This window comes from Fundulus heteroclitus, chromosome 16 (genome assembly GCF_011125445.2).
Source record: "Fundulus heteroclitus isolate FHET01 chromosome 16, MU-UCD_Fhet_4.1, whole genome shotgun sequence".
NCBI lineage: Eukaryota > Metazoa > Chordata > Actinopteri > Cyprinodontiformes > Fundulidae > Fundulus > Fundulus heteroclitus.
Genome location: NC_046376.1, coordinates 28,055,707 through 28,078,014, shown reverse-complemented (window position 1 = coordinate 28,078,014; position 22,308 = coordinate 28,055,707). Strand labels below are relative to the sequence as shown.

Below are 22,308 nucleotides of genomic sequence, written 5' to 3'. Positions count from 1 at the left end.
TACAGAGGAATCACACCTTTAAGCCTCCCTGGTAAGGTCTATTCAGGGGTTCTGGAAAGGAGGGTCCGTCGGATAGTCAAATCTTGGGTTCAGGAAGAGCAGTGTGGTTTTCGTCCTGGCCGTGGAACACTGGATCAGCTCTACACCCTCAGCAGGATCCTGGAGGGGGCATAGGAGTTTGCCCAAGTCTACATGTGCTTTGTGGATCTGGAGAAGGCATTCAACTGTGTCCCTCCAGGGGTCCTGTGGGGGGTACTCCGGGAGTATGGAGTACCGGGCCCTTTAATAAGGGCTGTCAGTTCTCTGTATGACCGTGTCAGAGTCTGGTCCGCATTGCCGGGAGTAAGTCGGACTCGTTTCCGGTGAGAGGTGGACTCTGCCAAGGTTGCCCTTTGTCACCGATTCTGTTCATAACTTTTATGGACAGGATTTCTAGTTGCAGCCAAGGTGTTGAGGGGATCTGGTTCGGTGGCCTTAGGATTGCGTCTCTGCTATTCGCAGATGACATGGTCCTAATGGCTTCATCGGGGCGTGATCTACAGCTCTCACTAGAGCGGTTCGCAGCCGAGTGTGAAGCGGCCGGGATGAGAATCAGTGCCTCCAAATCCGAGACCATGGTCTTGAACCGGAAAAGGGTAGAGTGCCTCCTCCGGGTTGGGGAGGATGTGCTGCCCCTAGTGGAGGAGTTCAACTATCTTGGGGTCTTGTTCACGAATGAGGGGAAGATGGAGTGGGAGATCGACAGGCGGACTGGTGCGGCGTCTGCTGTGAAGCGGGCAGTGTACCGATCCGTTGTGGTGAAGAGAGAGCTGAGCCAAAAGGCGAAGCTCTCGATTTACCAGTCGATCTTTGTTCCTACCCTTATCTATGATCACAAGCTTTGGGTCGTGACCGAAAGAAAGAGATCCCGGATACAAGCGGCCGAAATTAGTTTTCTCAACCTCGCACACTAGCTCAGGCTCCTTCCCCACCAGAGAGGTGACATTCCATGTCCCAAGAGCCAGCTTCTGTAGCCAATAATCGGAACGCCAAGGTCCCCACCCTCTACTGCCACCCATTGCACAATGTACCCGACCCCTTTGGCCCCTCCGATAGGTTGTGTCTGGGCTCTCCCTTAGAGATAGGGTGAGGAGCTCAGTCATCCGGGGAGGACTCAGAGTAGAGCCACTGCTCCTCCACGTCGAGAAGAGCCAGTTGAGGTGGCTCGGGCATCTGATTAGGATGCCTCCTGGACGCCTCTCTGGTGAGGTGTTCCGGGCACGTCCCACCGGGAGGAGACCCAGAGGGAGACCCAAGACACGCTGGAGGGACTATGTCTCTTGGCTGGCCTGGGAAAGCCTTGGGATCCCCCCGGAGGAGCTGGCCCAAGTGGCTGGGGAGAGGGACGTCTGGGCCTCCCTACTGAAGCTGCTACCCCCGCGACCCAACCCCGGATAAGTGGAAGACAATGGATGGATGGATGGATGGATATACATTTATGTCTCTCTGTATAATTTAATTTCTACCTACATTTGTTTGTTTATTGTATTTTTGGTGGCAATTAATTGTATGCTTATTTATTTATTGAGCATTTATTTATTTCTGTATTTATTTTTAAATATGGTAGAGTTGGTCCTCCATAAATCAGCCTGTAAAGTTTCATTCTTACTTTGTATTGACAGTATGCCTTGGTTTGTTCGCAAACTGTTGTTAAATAAATCTAATTTTATTCATAAAGCCTGTAAAAACCCATAGTGGGAACAAAGTGGTGTACACTCTCCATTTTCTCTCCTCTTTCTCGTTCTCCTTTTCTCCCTTTTAGCATTTTGTCTCATCTGTTTCTCTCATTTTTTCCTCTTTTACCTTCCAGTTTCAGTGTCCATTGAACATAAAAAAAACCTGAGATAGCTTCTTTAACAGATCAAATCCCCCAAGGAACCTACAGCATTCACATAGAAAAATACAATTTTTCTAGTTTTTTTAAATAGCCATAAAATTATTTATATGTTATTATGTAGCCCCTTTAATTTTACATTTGATATTTTAATGCATTTCTTGTTGGCTAGTGTATTTTTTCTTATACTGAACTTGTGTTTCCCTTTTGAATCACTTTGCTAAGGTGAATAAGATTGCCATACCTGATTTAAGATTCTACTTTTTATCTTTAAAAACCAAAGCTTTTCGATGTGCATTCGTAGAATGAAATCAAACTCCAGGGTTTCAGTACCAGATTTAGCGGTCAACTGTAGAAGACTCTTCTTTAAATTGTGTTGTTGACCTTGCGTTGATAGACTGAGTTTTACTGGGTGTAGAAAACATTTCCCAAAATCAGGTTCAGTTTACAGCCTTTTAATGGTCACCAAATAAAATTTATTTAATTTGAACATATTACACAACAGACACCTTCACAATTTATTAGCCACTTTGTACAGTAACAGAGCGTGGAACAACATTGTGATTTGTTTTTAATTCTGGTTATTTAAACCGTCATGTGTTTGTATGACAAGCTTCAGCAGATCTTGAAGCTTGTGAGTTTAAAATCCCCTGCCACCCGAATGTAGGTGATGACGTCCATATTCGCACGATTAGGAAACTGGACTTCTTGTCCATCGGGAAGCTCTACCTCAAACACATCTCCAGACAGTTTCAGCACAATCTAAAACAGAAAGTATGCTTTTTTTAAATGTTCATCAATCAATCAGAATTTAATTCTTCTACGTGGCTAAATATGACAACTGGCAAAAAATATTATTTTTGTGTACTTTTAATTACTATTTCACATTCAAAAATGTATCCACTAACACCTGTTAGTAAATATATTCAAAAGAGATAAAAGCATCTTTGACTCCTGAAACCAGACGTCCTGGAGCCAGACTTCCTCACCTTCACATCACTGCCCCTTTGCAGAGGGTTATGTATTTCCCTCTTTTCATCACCCCAGCAACCTGCTGTCTTTGAGTTGCACACTAGGACCAACCCATCTGCATCATCATGGAAACGGGGGTTAAAGTGCAGTGCGAGGTCATCTGAGTCCCAACCCAGGTCGATCTGGAACCTGTTTGGATCATGGATCAGATTCTTTCTTATTGCAAGATCTTTCTGGGCTGAGCAGCAGTCATACATCAATAAATGTGAATAAATAAATTGCAATAAACTAATCTTTCTGCATGAAATGTACTTCCCCTCGATTGTAGACATTAAGGAATAAGTCAAATGCAAGTTTACAGCTATCAATACATATGATGTGTTTGTACTACCTCTCAGCATCATGCAAAATTTCTCCCTTTACTTTCAGCTTGTCTCCAGGTCTCAAGTTCACATTCTTCAGTTCAAGTTCCTGAGAAAAGCAGTTTTGAGTGTCAAAGAACATAATTAAAGTAGACATATCTGTAAAGAAGAACATAACTTAACGGGTCATTTATTTAGGGAATTCAAAGTAAAACTCATTATCTTGACAATGAAATCTTTGAAGTCCGATAATTGTGGCTTATAGTTGATAAAACATGAAAATATTAATTCTCAGAAAATTATTTGAGGATTACATATGCAGATATGTTATGTATAATTAATTACCTGCTGATTTGACAGTGGACAAGCAAACAATAATTGTCACCTTTTGTAAAGATGGTTATCACCAAAGAGGCTGGTTGTCCAAACATGTTGGATGACTGTTGTTTGTTTTAGAGTTCTGTTTTTTTTTACTCTTGTACTCTTGGGTTTTAAATGCTTAAATGACCAGGCACCTCCTAATCTTTCAGAGCTCCTACATAGTTATCATCCTTGTAGAGCTCTGTGTTCAAAAGATCAAATGCGTTTATAAAAGAGATAAATCTCTTTTATAAACTCATCTATTTAAACTGCTTCTAACTCCAAATAGTATGAGCAGTAGGCCAGTCCTTGCTCTGTCTTTTGTAAGAACTTTTTACTGATGTGATTATGTTGTTCTAGCTTACTGCTTGTGTTATTAATGATTTTATCTTGATGTATTTTGATTCCCCTGTGCAACACATTGGTTGCCTTATGGTATGTTAAGGGTCTTTGTAAATAAGGTTTTGATTGATTTCGATTGAGTGACGTCAATGGAAAGTTGAATGGATGGAAAAATAGAGTTGTTGAAAAAGATGGATAGGCAACAGGAATACCTGCAATCTTGGGAGAATGGTGAAGCAAAGTCGATTAAAGAGTTTGGGTTAATTCGTAAGGTCTGGACAGTGACGGAAGTCAGAGCTTCATGAGCCACCACACAGTTTAAAGAGGTCCAGTGTAAAGGTTTCATACTGTGTCCTACTTGCAAAGCCGTCTCCACACTAACAGACAGCTTGTTTGGAGATTCCATTTTTTTCTAAATAATTTCTAACAAGACAGTGTGTCCCATAGTGATCAATGCCTTGGATGGGTCAAGAAACAGAGAAACGCAAGACCTTTTGGATTCCAAGGACTCAAACACATCATTTGAAACTTTTAGGGCAGCAGTAGCAGGGCTTTGCTGCTTCATAAAACCTGACTGAAGAAGTTTAAGAATGTTTAATTCTAAGAAGCTCTTTAGTTGCTCACGGACCAATTTTTCAAATAGCTTCACCAGAATGCTTAATTGTAAAAAAGGCGTTTAATTATTCACAGAGAGTTTGCCTTATTTTACCAGTGGAAGGACAAATGCAGATTTTCGAACTTTAGGAGGCCTGTTTGTGCTGAGGTTTAGATTAAAAAAATGCATGTCAAAGGTTCAGCGAAGAAGTCAGCAGCCAGCTTTAGAAAGAAAAAAAAACGGATCGAAAGTATCAGGACTACCAACTTTTTAAGCATTCTGTGAACCTCAGAAATACATACACAGATTTAAGATGGAAGGAAGAGAACAATTCAGAGGACAGCTTACAACAGCAGGTTCATCATTGAAAACTCTTTTTCACTGTTAAAAGAATTAAACTATGAAGTGTTCATTAAAATGATTTAACATGGCACATTTATCAGTCAGGTACACAGAATCTTTGACCAAAGAAATCGGCCAGCTAACTAGAAGACAAAGCACCAGAAGCAGATCTTATACCACTCCAAGATAAGAGATTTGGCCTTCTTAATTAAGGAGATGCATTTGTTGCGGAGCTGAATAAACACAACCCAGTCTGCCTCTATTTGAGTTTTTTGTGCCTTGGTCCAGGCAATATCATTTTCATTTAGGTGGCTTCCACTTTCTGTGGAAAAAAGTTAGGGAGCATTATGGAAGAAAGAAAATTCCAGGTCAATTCAACATCAACAAGGAGATCCAAAAAAAAAAGGTAAAAAATAAAAAAGGTAAAAAAAAAACAAAATGAAGAGTAGTAAAAAAAACAAGGAGGAAGATTAATTTCCCCTCAGAATTAGACAAATCGTTCAAAATGCCTGCTCATGAAAATATTTAAAGTCTCTTTTGAGTAAAATCTGTGGTTTAATTTTGGGAAATCTGCCATTTCTGACCACTACAATCGTACAATGGTCATTCTAATTGCTAAAAAAAAAAAACACCAGCATCAGTATCCTTATGGAGGGCATGTGTTAATATTAGATCAAGGAGTGATGAGCTAAAAGAATACATAGTGGTAGGCCGATTTGGCCTGTCAATTAATTGACTTAGATTTAGTGAGTCACAGATAGCTTTTAGGCTGTCTGAGGCTGATGATAATCAGTTACGGTTTATATTCTTCACCAACAATAACTCATCAGAGTTCAACGCTGCAGAGTTTTTCTGCAGGCTGAGGGAAACCTATAACAGCATATGACTGTAAAAGACCTGCTGTGCTGACATTCAAGTTTCAATGGCAAAAATTCAAACTGTTTGCTGATAAATACAGAGGAGAGCAGTTTTAATCTCTTTCTTTTAGATTTTTTAGAGCAAAAATGCACAAAATGGGGTAGATATCAAATCTGATCCATTTAAAAAAAAACACAAAAGAACAGCAGCCCCTACCAGGGTTTTTTCTGGGCTTTTTTCTTTGTGTGTTTTGTTTTTTGGATGGTGCATTTCGTGCAAACACTCCCTGCTTAAAAAGGCAACAGCGCTGAGTCATGTTGCACATGTCCCAGGTTTCCCAAGAAGCAACAAAACTTCCCTGTTGTCACCAAATAATGTTATTGTGCACAGGGTCTAAGTTTATACTCCTTTGTTTTGGTGCACAGACTCATGATAGCCTCTGACAATAAAGCTTTAAATATTTTGCTTGACTGTTTACCTTCTTTTTTCTTTTCTTTCGTAATATAGTTGAAATTTACTAGCTGAGATACATCGTTTATTGATTTCATCTATTTTAACTGTTAGGTTGAAGTATTGCAGTAGTAAATTCTGGTGTGCTGACAGAGATGTTGGTTGTGTTTATTCTGTATATGTGTGCATTACTCACTGTTTGTGAACACCAGAGTGCAAACTCACTCTGTCTATTGTTCTATAATACCACACCTCATCAGGCTGTCATTTGTAGAACAATAAAGTTTTTTTTGCTATTCATTTCTGACAACAGTGTGGGTCCCCAACTTGTTATTTTTGGTTTAAAACCACTAAATTATTAATATAGGCCTTTGGGAAATTATTAATAGTTACTTACAGCCATACAAGATCCTTGCTACACAACAACACAAAAGGGGCCCCTGCCATGTACTGCAACGGACATATTCCTTAATTGGCGAAAACATATCATTTTTAGCAGTCTCATATAGTCTTCTAATTTAATTTAATTGACTTACTAAAAATATATAGTTTCTAAGATCCCATTTTACTAAAATTCACATGTAATGTAAATTACATAGAGACTCACTGAGTTTTCAAAGCCTAAAAAGAGTGTGGTGCACATTTAATAATGTAATGAAATGCAGAACAAGGAAGAATAATCTTACCATACTGATACTGGGTCCTGCTTGACAGTTGTGATATAAGCCAAAGATGCTCTTTATACACAGTGTGTCTCTTCCTGTGTGACAGAAGGAGGACAGAGGGGTTTAAATTTGAATGTTATATATGTGTTTAACACACGTAGAGTAGCACAGGACAAAAAACATTAACAGCATAATTGAATCAGCATCATGCTCCTCTCCATTATCATAGTCGCATGATCTGTTTAAATGCTCAACTGCTCTGTGTAAACTACTGATTAATTTAATCTGTAGATAAGATCAGGAGCCTATGTTGTCACTAAACAAGCCTTGAATAGTAGGGTCTGTTTCGATATCTCTAAATGTGTTTTGTTTGAGGTTGATAAAATTCTTCAAGATGATGACGTAGAGTTGCAAGGATTGAATCATTCCGTAAACAGTTTAGTAAGTTTTCTCTTATGCACATGTTTTGTATTTATTTATTTTACAAATAGATTTTTGTCCACCTTTTGGAAAAAATAAAATAAAATAAATAAAAATCACAATAAAATACAATAACGGGTACACAATAAATTCTTTAACAATCTTTCAGGATAGAAGATAAACACAAAGTAATGTGGTACAGAGGTCACATTTTCAAATGTAACAATCCCCCAGTTACAAGTCAGTAAAATAACAAAATAAATGTCTTGTATTGACTCCAGATTTATTTTTTTTACTCCTTCAATCTATCTCCAGAATCTGTTAAAACTAGAAAAACATCAACATGAGCATTTCCATCTTTAAACAACAACAACCAGAGACTTCATGTTTAGCTTGTGTTTATGTGCATACAGTTATAGAGCTATTCTTGAGGCTACACCTGGATTTCACACACTTAAGTACTGATAAACAAAAGATATCTTAATATTATTTTTTTTTCTAAACATTTTAACTACATTTTAAAGCCAATACTTATTAACTTTATTCATCCATTTCTAGATGAATTATGTCGGAACTTTTTGTGTTTTTCTTTTTAGTATGCCTTTCTTTTTACATCACTGTGATTTTTTTTATTATTATTATTGGACACAATCTCTCTTTATAATTTATTGCACTGTTTTGTCATTTTATTAAAGCGCATCGTTTGTCCCTCAGAATTTAGATTTTTATTTCCGGCCACTAGGGGGCGATCTTTTCCAGAGAACAGCTTCCGCTTCGTCGCTGGAAGTGACATAATTATGTAAACAGGAGCTGCCACAACATTTCTGTTAGTGTTATTGTTAATATAATTACCAACAAAAGGCACGTTTCGGTAAAATATTCAGACTTGATGCGTATTGTGTGACGCCTGCATCAGGGAGCCGCTGAAGGTACTTTTAATGCGATGTGTGTAAGCAGCTAGCATCTCCAGTGCACCTGCCTGAAGCTAACCCAGCTAGCAGCTGATGGAGCAGTGCTAGCATTGAATAGTCTGTCTTTTCTGCCCTTATTACAGTTAAATGTCGCCCCTGTTTATTTTCTTGAACATTAGTCTAAGTCTTTGGATTTAACAATTGAACCTGTTAGGATAAAATGTCCTAATGTAGCGGGCGCTGTGACTTACCAGCTGTTTCTGTCGCCGCTATTACAGCCCAGGGATGACTTTGCTCAAGCAGCCTTTCCTTTACTTTAGAGTAGTTCCTGGGAGCTAGTATAGTGAAACGGCGCTGGAAAGATTTTTGTTGCTGAAGCGTGTTTTCATCATGAATCTGTTGCTGAGGCGTGGATTACAGATGAGGATGTGCTTGTTTTTACAGGGGCATTTGTTTTTCATGGGACGGCTGTGACTGTCCTGAGATGTTCACAGACATGGAATACGAGCTGGAGGAGGACAAACTGTGAGTCCCATTTGTTTGAATGTTTTCTCGTCTAAGGCTTGGAAACACATTTCCGTTTCCGTATCTTATCACATTGGAACCACAAACTTCTGTGTATTTCATTGAGATAGCAGCACACAAAGTAATGCTTGGTTGTGAAGAGGGCGCTATATACTACAGTAACCTAAATGGTGATAACGATGATGATAGTTGTCGAAATTTGTTAAGTGTTCCCTCAGTATGCTTCCCAAATGAGGTGGATGGTAGGGCCGGTTATCTTCTAGGATGAGCTGATTCGATACGATTCTCTGTATAGCTCGGCTTGATTTGATTTGACTCCAATATCGATATTTAGTACTTTCAAATTAATGCTCAAAGTCGTTCAATCAACAAAACCACCCAAATATTATATTTATGTTCAATTTATTGAACACTGATATATTAACAAGAAAATAAGTACACTTGGTTCAATGCATTTAACACATCACAGAAACCACAAATGTGCCCAAACGTCTGATTTTAGGGATTTTAGGGTCGGCCATTCCAAAAATTCATCTCACTTGCACTTTCTTGCTGTGAACAGTAATGGCGCACTGTAATTACGCCCCCCTATGGGTTGGGAGGTATATCGATATTGAAAATCAGAATATCGATATTAAATCATTTTTAAAAACATCAATATTAATCTTTGTATCGATTTATATGCACAGCCCTAGTAGATGGGTTAATAGAGTCCAGCTTTTAATGTGATCTCACTATACAACTGATCTGTGAAGGCCTTACAGGTTTGTTAGAGAACATCACTGAAGACCAAGTAACTTAGCAGACGTCATACATAAAGCTGTAGAGAAGTTTATCGCAGGCTTGCGTTTAAAAACAAAACCCCAAGCGTTGAACCTTTCTGGAAGCGCTGTATCTGTCATCTGAAAATTTAAAGAACGGGGCGCAAATGCAAACCTACATGAGACATAAACTGACAAGGCCGGTCAAAAACAAAGTTAATCGGGGAAGACACCAAGGAGTCTGTAATTCTGGAGGAGCTACAGAGATCCACAGCTTAGCAGGGGGAATGTGTCAGCGTGACAAATGTTAGCTGTGGCATCCCCAAATCTGGCTTTTGTGGAAGCGGGACAGGAGGAAAAAATTCACTTTCCCATTTACAGCCATTTAGGGAGCACATAATGTAGAACAATGTGCTATGGTCAGATGCAACCAAAATAAAACTTCTTGGTCTATATGCAAAAGGCTATATATGACAGGACATCTGTTTAGCTCATCGCTATGAACATAATATCAACTCCAGTTTGAAACATGGTGGTGGCAGCATCATGGTGTGTATCCTCTCAACGGCGATAGCGAGGCTACTCAGAGTTCATGGAGAGATGGATGAAGCTAAATATGGAAATGTAAGAAAACATGTTACAGACTTGAGAGTGTGGCAGAGGTTCACCTTCCAGCAGAATAACATACTGCCAGAACTACAGTGGATTGGTTTTGATCAAAGCATATTAATGTGTTTGGATGGCCCCATCAAAGATTTTCTCAAGAGAGAATTTCTCAAGTTGATGTGATTGATCGTAAATTGTTCTACAACGAATGGATTAAACATTTCAATATCAGGAAGTGTAAAGCTGACAGAGACATACGCCCAAAAGCCTTGCCGCTATTCCACAGCGATGGATGCTGGGAAATATTGGCTCAGGAAGGCTGAATACAAATGCATGTCACACTTTTCAGATTGCTATTTCTTCAAAAATGACAAATATGCTTTGAATAGCACCTGCCATTATCCACTACTTTGTGTTAGTCTATCACAAAAAATCACAGATTGTGGGTGTAAAATGTCAAAGGGGTATGAATACATTTGCAAGGCACTGACTTTTCCAAAATGATGTTTCTAAATTATAATGAAGCCTAGAAATGTCCGTCTTGAGTCGGTGTTCCTTCCTCTTTTAAATGTGTCCCTCTTCCAACACTTAATTCAAATAGACCAAGTTCTGCTGGAGCCTCGTACTTTTCTGTTACATTTGAAAGCATCACTTCCAGTGACTCATTTAGCCAAAGGACATCATAAGAAAACGCACCTTTAAGGACAATTCACTGGAAACTTTTATCCAAGCTTACTCTGCTACTTCAACCTTATGCTGCAACTCAGTAGATGAGCTAGAGGATAAATTTCAGTCTAAAGTCTCAGACATCATTGACTGCATTGCTCCAATTAAAGTGTGTTTTTTTCTGGGAAGGAATCTCTGTGGAGAAGTGCTCCTGTTAGAAGTGAAAAAAGGGAATGTCAAAAAGCTGAATGCAGGTGGAGAAAGAACAGACTTCAGGTTCACAATGGCATCTATAAAGAAAGACTTTACAGATATAACTTACAACTGAAAGGGAATCTTTCTTCTGAGATCATCAACAAAAACATTAGCAAAGCTGATGCCTAATTTGTTAAAAAGCAAACCATTATCCTTAAAAAGTATTTAATTTTTAGGAAAGTTACAATGAATCACCCTTTCATGAAAGTTCTGGGTTTTTTCTGTTCATTATTAGCATCACAATGAATGTATCAACACAGGACTTTGATGCAATTTGTTTTGAGTCCAGGGAAAATCCAATAAAAGTTTGTGACATCTGCTTAAATACGTATATTGGTTTATTTTAGTTGTTACTTCGTGTTTTGTTGGATTCAGGAGCTTTGCGTTTATTAAGAAGCCTGCAGCTCTTTTTCCTTCTCTTAAAACAGTTCATGCGGTGAGTTTTATGACATCAAAAAAGGATGTCAGCTTAAATTGGAATGGGCAGGTCAGAGCCAAAAGAAAACATGAGAGCCATGTTGGCCATTTAAAAATGCGTTAATCTCTAAAAATCCTAGTTAATATTGTCAATGTATTTACTGAAGTAAGCATCCATTATATTTGATAACGAACGTCTTAAAAACAGCTGGACCAAATGCTGCATTTTCTTTTCTTTACAGAGGTATACCGACCGTACCCGGCACTGTGACTCTGAAGAAAGATGCTAACAATCTTATCGGCATCAGCATTGGTGGTGGAGCTCAGTACTGTCCTTGTCTCTATATTGTCCAGGTAGGTACATGAAAGCTGCTCACTATAGTGCCTACCTGTATGGTAAATCTCACGTGATGTTTCCCTCATGGTTCATATTTCATTGAATAAACATGGGATGCTGTTGAATAGCAGGAGTGGGGGTTGTGTCTGTTGTTGTTCTTTTGAAGTCAGTACTTTATAGAAACCCATTTTCCTGCCATTAGACAAGCAAACTCTGTCAAAAAAACTTCTTGCATCTCTTTTTGTCCTTCTCACTTAAACGTTGATGATCTAATAGTTTGTGATATCAGACAAAGAAACTCTGAGTACATATTAAAAAGTGTTTTTAAATAACAATTTAAAAGCTCTCCAAATCAGCCTGGCTCCAGGTGGAAAACAGGAATTACCCCTAAACATACTTACCGGTTGTGTCACCCTGGGCAGCAATATCATGTTTTATAGTTGATTTATTGAATCTGGTCTCACCTTTTCCTTTCTTTGCTGGTTTTGTTTGCTGAATCTTAAAAAAATGTAACCGCTTGCAGAGCATCGTTAAAGAATGCAGAAAAATCATTGGAGCACAGCTAAATGACATTATGGACTTATTCAAGTCCAGATCAGTGGCCAAAGCCAAAAAAGTGTTGGCAGACCCCTAGTTATTTGTCTGCTATTAAAATGTGTTTGATCTGAAATATTGTAACAAATTTTCATTCCTACTTCATGCAGTTGAAATCAAACCAGTAAAAGTTGATGTGAGCGTTACCTTTTAAAGTACTTGCCTGTGTCTTCCAGGTCTTTGATAACACGCCAGCAGCTCTGGATGGGACGCTGGCAGCAGGCGATGAAATCACGGGTGTCAACGGGAAAACAGTGAAAGGAAAAACAAAGGTGGAAGTGGCCAAGATGATTCAATCTGTCCAGGTAACCAGGAAGACAACAGAGACATCAGCCACATTGTCAATGTACCAGATGCATGCTATAATTGCAAAAAAGGGATGACATTACACTTCATCATGTGCTGCTAGTTTATCTCCATCTAAGTAAATGTAACTAGCAGATAGATCTAGGAAAAATAGATGGAATTTCAGCCATAAAGCAGCATATTCAAATCTTAGTCTGACTGTTTGAACTTATTCAAAGATTAAATAGGACATCCTAACGGTCTCAAATCACGTCAGAATCTGTAATGTTAATGTTGAAATAGAGGAAATTGTAATGGTTTCTCTAAATAAAAAAGATGTGGAATCATCTAAAAAATTAGCCTTTAAAAACAAATACATTAAAAGGTTTCTAGGCTAGTGATTGATTAGAGAAGAACCAGCATTTCCAGATCTTAAAAAAATTATGCAGTTAAATGATTGACCTGGGAGCTGTTGATTAATTAAATAATTTACATCAATATACAACTTCTACAAGTAGGCTTTTCATGAATCTGTTTTTGGCTAAATGTGTTAGTTACATATTGTAATTGTTGGGCAACTGAGGAAAATGGTAACACATGCCTGTATATCATTATTCAAAATATATCTTGAGGAATAAAATTATGCTGCAACTTTGGTTTGAGATGCTATAAAAACACATAAAAATGATTAAAAGCGGTAATTTTCTAAAGCCACAAATAAGACAGGGCTTGAGAAAAATGCCAATAATCAGCATGCTTGTAAATTTGCAACTAAACAAAAAAGTTTTGACCTTTTTTTTTACTGCCTAAAACAAAACGGTGCTTGGAGATACTTTTTGGATAATGATAGATCTTAAGATTGAGTGTTGCTTTAGGTAAAGTGTTAAATATGGCAACCAACTTTTCTCTGTCGGAAAAATCGATGCATCCTGCAAAGCTGATGTTTGACTGAGCAGAAGAAAAAGTTTTTGTTTTCATATAAGTTACAGTAAGTTTAGTTATTGTAAAAAAAAAAAAAAAAAATGCAACATAGAAAACTGATTTAGTACTTTGCCTTGGAAAAATAAAATGAATAACAGGAAATCAAGTGAAAATGTCCTATTTAATCAATCGCTTGAAATCAATTTGATATTTCTGTTCTTTTAGGGCCTAGTTAACATAAATGTATCTTTGATTAATACCTGCATGGTATTTCTTGTTAGCTGAGACGTATCTGAGAGTTTGTTGAACTTTTAAAAGGTCTATTTCCGGGACAGACCTGGAACCGAATCAGGATGTGTGTTATATTGTGTCCACACCAATCCTCATTTATAAAATGTCCAACTATTTAAATTTATTACAGCTAAATTAAATAAATATGACTCAGGATCAATCTTTTTTTAAGCATCTGTAAAGTATGATATAGTTTCAAAAACGGATGCACACATAGCAAACAAAGTGGTGGACGATAACTCACCGTTTTGTCCGGTGTGATTTAAAGAGAGAATATTCCAGCCGTGGTCCAGAGCTTTGGATAGAAGAGCAGAGGAGTTTAACTCGCTTGCTAAGCTGTTTGGAAAAGTTTGGGATAAAAGAAAGCACGCAGCAGATAGTCGCCGACGCAGAGTGGCCGTGTTGCTTTTGACATCCTTTGTTCACACAGAAAGATCCCGTGACTTCCTGTGTGCTGGGATAAAGACGGGGTGCAGTGTGGGAATTAAAGGATTAGATTGTGCTGACGTTGCTTTTTCAGGGCCCATAATGCACTTTAATGTCACCATTTTTCCCCACATTATTAATTTTGCCTCTATTCCTAAAATAATCAGTTGCCTACTATTTTCTATAAAGCAGCACAAATGAACGTTGAATAAAGTGAGTTTTTTGTTCTTGTTTTGCATCAACTGCATATTTTGCTTGCTGATATCTCTTTTTCACATGTTTACAGGGAGAGGCTGTTATCCACTACAACAAACTGCAGGCTGATCCAAAACAAGGGAAATCTTTAGATATCGGTCTGTGCGTCACTCATCACATGCACACGTTTAGTCGCTTTTAATACAAAACTGTTGTTGGTTTGAATGCATCATTTAATCCTAATTTAAAACGTTTCAGTGTTGAAAAAAGTAAAGCATCGCCTAGTGGAGAACATGAGCTCGGGTACCGCCGATGCTCTTGGACTCAGCAGAGCTATTCTATGCAACGGTAATATTTGTTCTTATTCACATTAATTTTGATTGCTGCTTAGTTAATGTTGAAGGATCTTCGTATAAAAAAAATCTGTCTTTGTAGATGGCCTGGTCAAAAGACTGGAAGAGTTGGAGAAAACAGCTGAGCTTTACAAAGGTAAAGAGACCAAGTTTAATGAATCACTCCTCCACCTTTCCTTGGTTTGGAGGTGTTAACCATGTTTCTGTTAAAAACATAACATCAAGATTTTGGTCAGTAATGAAGTCCTTGATTAAAAATGGTTTTCCTAACAGAGATCCAATGTTTAATAAAGCCAGTTTATATGACTTAGTGGTTGATATTATCTTTCTGACTGTATCTGGCAATTTATGATTTCTAAGGATTGTTTATTTCTACTTTTTTATCCTTTTAGCTTTGTTCTTTCTGCCAATTATCGTCACAGATATATTGCAGTTATCTCCCATCGGGGGCCCAAGCTTGTGCTAGAGGTCATTCTCTCTGATAAATGTACCACTTAGACACATTGTACATCAAATCAAATTGATCTGAAGGTCCTGAGCACAGGCATGTTGACCATCCTTGATATGTGTGGAAGGTAGGTTAGAAGGTCGCTTATCAGGGTGTCTTGATAAAATGTCACATATAAACCAGTCTTAAAAACTTTTTCATATTGTTGATAAAGTCCATCCAACAATATCCCCATTCTGGGCTTAATGGGGATGGAGGGGAGGTGGGTGCAGTCTGGGGGTGGTAGGTTTTGAGTTTGTTGCTGGGATTGGTTGATGATCTTTTTGGCCTGTTGAGAGACGCCGTCTTTGTTGAATACATGTCTTTTTTCCCAGAAAATATAATTGTTAATGAATTCCACAGATCTTGTAGTGCATGATTTTTCCAGAAATTTGTTAAGCTTCAGAAGTCTCAAAAAAGTCTCATCTCCACAATAAATGAGCACGAGAGGTCCGCTGAGAAACACTTTAATATCAAGATCTTCAACTATATTTAGCAGACAAGAGTAATCCTCCTTCGTTACTTCATATTTCCTTCTGCAAACGTCACCCAAGGCTTCAGTGTGTATTATCAGTTTTTTCACAGTCTTGTGCGCTTTCATGATCTCTAGGTCCTTTGAAATGTCAGACTCTAGGTTACAGTCATAAATCATCACTTCTGTGTTCTTCTTGTTACAGAAGGGTTCAGTCCCCTTTACAGCTGCGCTGCATAATATTAACGTTTGCTGACCCGTGGCTCACTTTTTCTCTGGAGGCTTAGGAGAAGACCGTTTAGAACGAAGTTTGTTGTCATACCTTTGATTGTTTGGTTATTTTCCTGGATGCTGGTTCAATTCTGATAACGGCACATTGTTTCCCCTTCCCTGGGACAACAGGAGCATTTCTCTGTAATATCGGGCAGTTCTATTTGTCTAGTTGTGGGGTTCTTCCTTGATTCTTTTGGCCTTGCCCCCAGGGTGTTATAAGGTGGGCTGCAGGTGGGTTTAATCCCATTCCCATCGGCGAGTTGCTGGACTGGTTGTCGCTGTTTGCAATCATGTGGAGAGTCGTGTCATTCCCAAATTCGTTTACCTGTAAATATACTTCAGGTTGAGGAATTTTCATTTCCATTACTGCTATTTTTGTATAAGCTTGTCAAAGTCCTCTGAGGTGAAGGGGGGCATCTTGTGCTGATTAGCTGATATCGGATGGTCTTTTTCAAAGTCCAGACAGGACAATAATAATAAAAATAAAATGCATAAATCCTTGAGTCACTGATCTAAAATAGCACTGTCCAACTTTTCTGTAGGTTTGACTAGGAGATAAAAGTTAAACGTAACGAAAAATCCAAGTTAGCAAGCAGGGAGCAGAGGACAAAAGCAACAACAGCTTAATAACCTATTGTTACACACAAGGTATGTAGAATATCATTTCTGGTACATCAACCTTGAATCAGACCGGCTACAGCAGCAGGCGACCACACAGGATGCTACTCCTGTCATCTAAAACCAGAAGACCGAGGCTTTAATTCACAGAGGCTGACCAAAACTGAACGATAAAAGATTGAAAAAGAGCCCCTGGTCTGTGTTTATGTCAGCTGCCATCTATAATGGGGGCGAGAGATGAGAGATGTTGCTGACTGTCCATCCCTTTATGATCAGAGTGGACCCATCTTCATCTCAAACAGACACCTTGAGCATGACAGTGAGGTTACTGTAATCTAGGGGCCTCCACACGGACCACATCTCAGTGGAACATCTTTAGGATGTGCTGGAACTGGACATTTAGATAATGAAAATGCAGCTACCCGGTCTGCAGCCACTATGTGATGCCGTCATTCATATGGACCAAAATGTGAGCAATGTCTCTCAATGGTGAGAGTAAAACTAAATATCTTCACAAAAATCATTAAATGTAGACGTGTCGGTAAATCCTGAGAATATATAATGTCATAGCTTGCCATATGTCCACCATGCTGTTCTTACTGCCGTCACGGGTGGCAGGAGCGTCTTCAAGCTGCTGCATGACTGTTAGAAAGTATCCTCATTTAGTCGTGGCCTGGTACATGATGCAGTAACGGCACGCGTACACTTCCTCTCCTGGATGTTACACGCCGTATATCCAGGGCCGTTTTAAATCGAATTAAGCGTGTTATGGTGGTTTACAAGTTTGTTCAGATCAGGGTCTCATTGTTGTGTTTTTGTGCTTGCAGGACTGATGGAGCACACAAAGCGGCTGCTCAGAGCTTTCTTCGAACTTTCTCAAACTCACAGAGGTCTGTTTTTAGAAAAGCTGTAACATTAATTATAACTTTTTCCTTCACTTTGTGAAGCAAAACAATGTGAAAAGTCTGTGATCATGTCATTTTTGTGTCTAATATAAAGTGTCCTTTTTGCTATAAAAGCTTAAAATTGGCTCCTCAGCCAATCTTTTGCATAAATACACCCACGTTAGTCCAGGATTAATACAAATTAATGTAGTTTATCAGTTGAAGAGAAATTATATTTATGCACATACTTTTGTTTTGTTTTAATCAAAATGAAAAAAGTGAGCAAATGTTTTTTTTTTTTCATATGAATGTGATTATTTTTGTATATGAATTTCTAAATATTTAAAGCGTTAGATTTGTTTCTTGTACACGTTGTCGCTGACGACCTTTTCAGGGTTTGGCGATGTATTTTCTATCATCGGTGTGAGGGAGCCGCAGGCTGCAGCCAGCGAGGCTTTCGTAAAGTTTGCCGACGCTCACCGAAACATCGAGAAATATGGAATTCAGCTGCTAAAGACCATCAAGCCTGTAAGTGCACAAAGCAGTTCTCATTTTGAATAGTTTGGTTGCACAGAAAGTTAATCATTGTTTGTTTATCTGATTAATTAAAGTGCATTCAAAGGATAATTGTAAACCATCTTCCTCCTAGCATTTCTTCGTCCCTGTTCTACGAACCTTTGTAGATTTAAACTTGCTGTTGTTGACCTGGCTTTCAGATGCTCCATGATCTGAACACATACCTCCACAAGGCCATACCAGACACCAAGCTCACCATCCGCAAGTACCTGGATGTTAAGTTTGAATATCTGGTGAGAAAAAAGCACAGTGTTTCTCTGCTTTCATGTACGACACAACACATCATCAGTTTTTGGTCTGCTGGATGAATTTGCCTTATGAACGTCTCATGTTTTACAGTCCTACTGCCTCAAGGTGAAGGAAATGGATGATGAAGAATACAGCAGCATTGTGAGTTCTGTTTCCTCTTTCGTAGCTTTGACAGTCATGTTGGTTGATACCTTTTATAGTGTGCAAATTAATTGTAGGGAAATAAATAGGATTTCTGCACCTTTTTGTAACGTTTGAATTCACAAACCCAAAAGACCTGCAGAATCAAGACACCATTTCAATAAGACCTGGCCTATGTAGACCTGCAACACACGATGACCTAATCTAAAGAAACCCTAGAACAGACATGAAAAAAGTTATTTATCTATCTCTAGAAAGGGTTACAAGGGAATTTATATGCCTTTGACACTGCAGAGAACCACAGTGAGAGCAAATAGCCAAACCCAAACTAAATGGAGGCATATAGCTTTGGTGAAACCTCCAAGAAGCGGCTGGCTTACCAAAATTACTCCAAAAGCACATGAGCATCTAGGACAGGGGCGTCAAACTCATTTTGGTCTAGGGGCCGCATACAGCTTAATCTGATCTCAAGAGGGCCACACGAGTAAACTCATTGCAAGATTACATATAAATGTGGACTTGTTGTTGATTTTTATATTAAATTAATTTCACTTTTACACAATATATTATGAATAACCTCAGCGTTTTTAAGAAAAGTATGTGCAATTTCAACAATACTTTTACTCAGTTAAACATTTACTTGTGCATTATGCATAAGAACTGATCACAGTGATAATACAATGTTAAAAAACATTTATTCACATTTTTTGGAACTTAAAAACACTGTCCTGCATGACAAAATACATCAAACAGATAAAAATTAAGAAATGATTTAAATTTTTCCACACCTGAAGCTTAATCTGCTAATTAAAACACAGCGCCCCTTGTGGACAATATAGGAACTGCATATTTTCACTTAAACAAAGTACATGTTTTTTTCAATAATTGTTTCATCATTCATCAAATTTTTTTTTCTTTTTTTTTTTTTTTTTTTTATAATGATAATGCATTTAGCCACAGGGCCGGACTAAATTGTTCGGCGGGCCGGATGCGGCCCGCGGGCCATATGTTTGACACTCCTGATCTAGGAGGTCACTGAAAACCAGAGGACAGTATCTAGTGCACTGCAGGCCACACTTAGTTCAACTAAGGTCAATGTTCTTGATTCACAATGAGAAAGAGACGAGGCTAAAAAAGCCCGTTAGAGGGAGACGCAAGGCCAAAACCACTGCAGAACAAAAAGAACAGACCTGTCTGACATTTGCCAAAAAACATTTTGATAATCCCCAAAACTCTTGGGAAATATTTCTGTGGACTGACGAAAGTGGAACGTTTTGAAAGGCTCTCACATCTGGTGTAGGATTTCAGAGGAAGGACTTCATACCTACAGTGTGATGGTTTTGCTGATGGACTATGTCCATTACAGTTATGCTGCAGAAAAATTAGCTGAAGCACACCAGCATGTCCACCTCTAAATTTACTAACAGCGACTTTTTTTAAGCAGACTAGTCAAAGTCTGGACTCCAATCCAATCGAGATGCAGTGGCATGACCTTAAACAGAACACATATGCTTAAAAACAGTTCAGAAAAAAACATGGGCCCAATATTCCTCTACAGACTCAAAATTATTAAAAACAGAATTTTTTTATTTACTCTGCTTTTGTCTGAGATTGGAACTTGATTAATCAGAAGGATTTATTTGTGAATACAGCAGAAAGGAACGTGTAAGGGGTAAATACTTCTTCACAGCCCTGCATCTGATTGATTTATTTTTAAGGGTTTTAAAACAAAGCTGTTGACCGTCGTCTCCCACAGGCCATGGGAGAACCGTTGTATCGTGTGAGCACCGGGAACTACGAGTACCGCTTGGTACTGAGGTGCAGACAGGAAGCTCGGGCCCGCTTTGCTAAGATGAGGAAGGACGTTTTGGAGAAGATCGAGTTGTTGGATCAGAAACACGGTTTGTTCTTCCTCAGCTGTTTTCTAAAGGTCATTTCTGGAATGTTGTAATGTCTCCGTGTCAGGAGGAGTACTTTTTTTTTTTTACAATATTTGAATCAAAATGTGTAAATTGAAGTAGTTGGATTTAAATCTGTGCCTAAGGAGCGTCCTCCAGTCACAACAGAGTAACACTGATTTATCCCCCCCCCCCCCCTACAGTTCAGGACATCGTGTTCCAGCTGCAGCGCTTTGTCTCAGGCATGTCCCATTACTACGACGACTGCTACGCCGTCCTGAAGGAGGCGGACGTGTTCCCCATTGAAGTGGACCTGTCCCGCACCACCATCAACTACAGCAGCCAGTCGCTCTCGTACACCGATGAGGACGAGGAGGAGGAGGAGGGAGGAGGAGGCGGAGGAGAGGAGGGAGGGAGCACGCAGGCAGAGAACGGCACGGAGAAGCTGGTCGATGATGAATGAATGTGTGTGTGTGTCATTTAACAGCCCGTGCATTTATCACGAGCACTCGGTTTTATCCAGTGGAATATAGCAGCTGGAACGGTTGATGCCGTTGAAACGAAGATGGAAATGACGTTGTGCTACTTTTACTGTGTTTTATTATGTCAAAATTTGACCCAACCATTTATTTAAACCCATTTTCTTGCGTTTTGCATATTTCTTTCCTCACTGATGCAACTTCACAACAATGGGTGATTTTATTTTAATTCTTTGCGTGTTTACTACTTCAGAGTGGGATCTTTAAGCTGGGGGTGTGCCTTTTTTTTTTTTACTCTGTCTTGAAGTCTCATGGGTTTTTGGTGTTTGTCAGTCAATATGAAATTGAATGTTGTAACTTTATTTACTATATTATTCTATTTGCTGCACACATATTTGCTGCAACCTATTGAGCTACCTTACTTTTTTTTTCCAAACCATAAGTTTATTAATTTAAAAATCCCATAGTTTGCAAGATATCAGTGTTTCGCCGAAAGATACACACCCCTACAACATGAAAAGGGTTGTTTTATCTGGCTAATACATATGCATTTAGGGGAAGTTGCATTGATTTACCACACATTCCAGCTGTAGAATTTGTTGCAAATATTAAGCCAGGTTTACTCTCAGAATATTGCATTAAGGTAAGATTATACTTTTTCCATATTAAATTCCACTGCAAATAACGCTGCTTTTACATTCCTTATGCTAAAAACATGCAGGTAATTTTGCTGCATGAAAACTCAAGTGCACATACAACCCCAGAGAGCTTTACTGCGCTCTTACCACTACAAGAAAATAAATGTTACAGTCCCAGTAATGTTATGTATCGTATCATAACCACTTTATTGTGATTTTTTTTTTCTGAAATTATATTTAAAAGTTGTAAAAAGTCAGATTTATTCTTAATGAAGGGAAATCTAATCCAATAGTTATATCATGCTTCAATGTGTTCTACTGTAAATGGCCACTGGGGGGCAGTAATGCATCATGTTTCTCCTCACTACTGGAATAGAAACCGTGAGGTTTGTGTTGAAGTACATCGTTTTATTTGTGTTTCGTTTGTTTTCTGTAACCCGAAGAAGTAACTTTTTACATATTTATGCACTCTAGCACCAGTGGAAGGTTAAACGCATACAAACATAAATTATCTACTTTGAGTGGAACATATTTTATTATTTGAGACGGTTAAACTATCCTTTCTAATTCAGTTTTTGCTTCTTTTTTTTTTTTTGTCTCTGATTGTACTGAAGCAATGTCCGAGAATTTGTGAAGATGGAATACATTAAAATTATTTAAAATACCTTGTTTTTGCTATGCTGTGTTTAATTTAAGGTTGAAAACGGGTGTTTGTCATTTCGTGCCTGCGCCGTTTTTGACTCATTGCACGACGGTCTCTGACCATTTCGTACCAATGACCATCAGACAGGGGCACGTTTCGCACTTACTT

The 22,308-nt window shown here is 38.6% G+C and overlaps 1 protein-coding gene across 1 annotated transcript; it reads left to right on the top strand.

Moving 5' to 3' along the window:
• Positions 1-7,998: 7,998 nt before the first annotated feature.
• pick1 (protein interacting with prkca 1) lies at positions 7,999-22,161 on the top strand. The gene is made up of 13 exons (XM_036148352.1): positions 7,999-8,168; positions 8,595-8,675; positions 11,623-11,734; positions 12,488-12,616; positions 14,521-14,587; positions 14,688-14,777; positions 14,865-14,918; positions 17,460-17,522; positions 17,911-18,044; positions 18,233-18,325; positions 18,432-18,482; positions 20,239-20,383; positions 20,584-22,161. Exons 2-13 carry the CDS (start codon positions 8,635-8,637, stop codon positions 20,841-20,843), a joined length of 1,239 nt encoding a protein of 412 aa, XP_036004245.1. The 5' UTR covers positions 7,999-8,168; positions 8,595-8,634; the 3' UTR covers positions 20,844-22,161.
• The last annotated feature ends 147 nt before the right edge of the window (positions 22,162-22,308 follow it).

Bases quoted from the DNA above. Each gene is read 5' to 3' on its own strand.
- pick1 (XM_036148352.1), top strand. From the start codon at position 8,635: ATGTTCACAGACATGGAATACGAGCTGGAGGAGGACAAACT. The intron at 11,735-12,487 runs GTAGGTACATGA...TGTGTCTTCCAG, and splicing joins CTTGTCTCTATATTGTCCAG to GTCTTTGATAACACGCCAGC. The intron at 14,919-17,459 runs GTAAAGAGACCA...TTGTGCTTGCAG, and splicing joins AACAGCTGAGCTTTACAAAG to GACTGATGGAGCACACAAAG.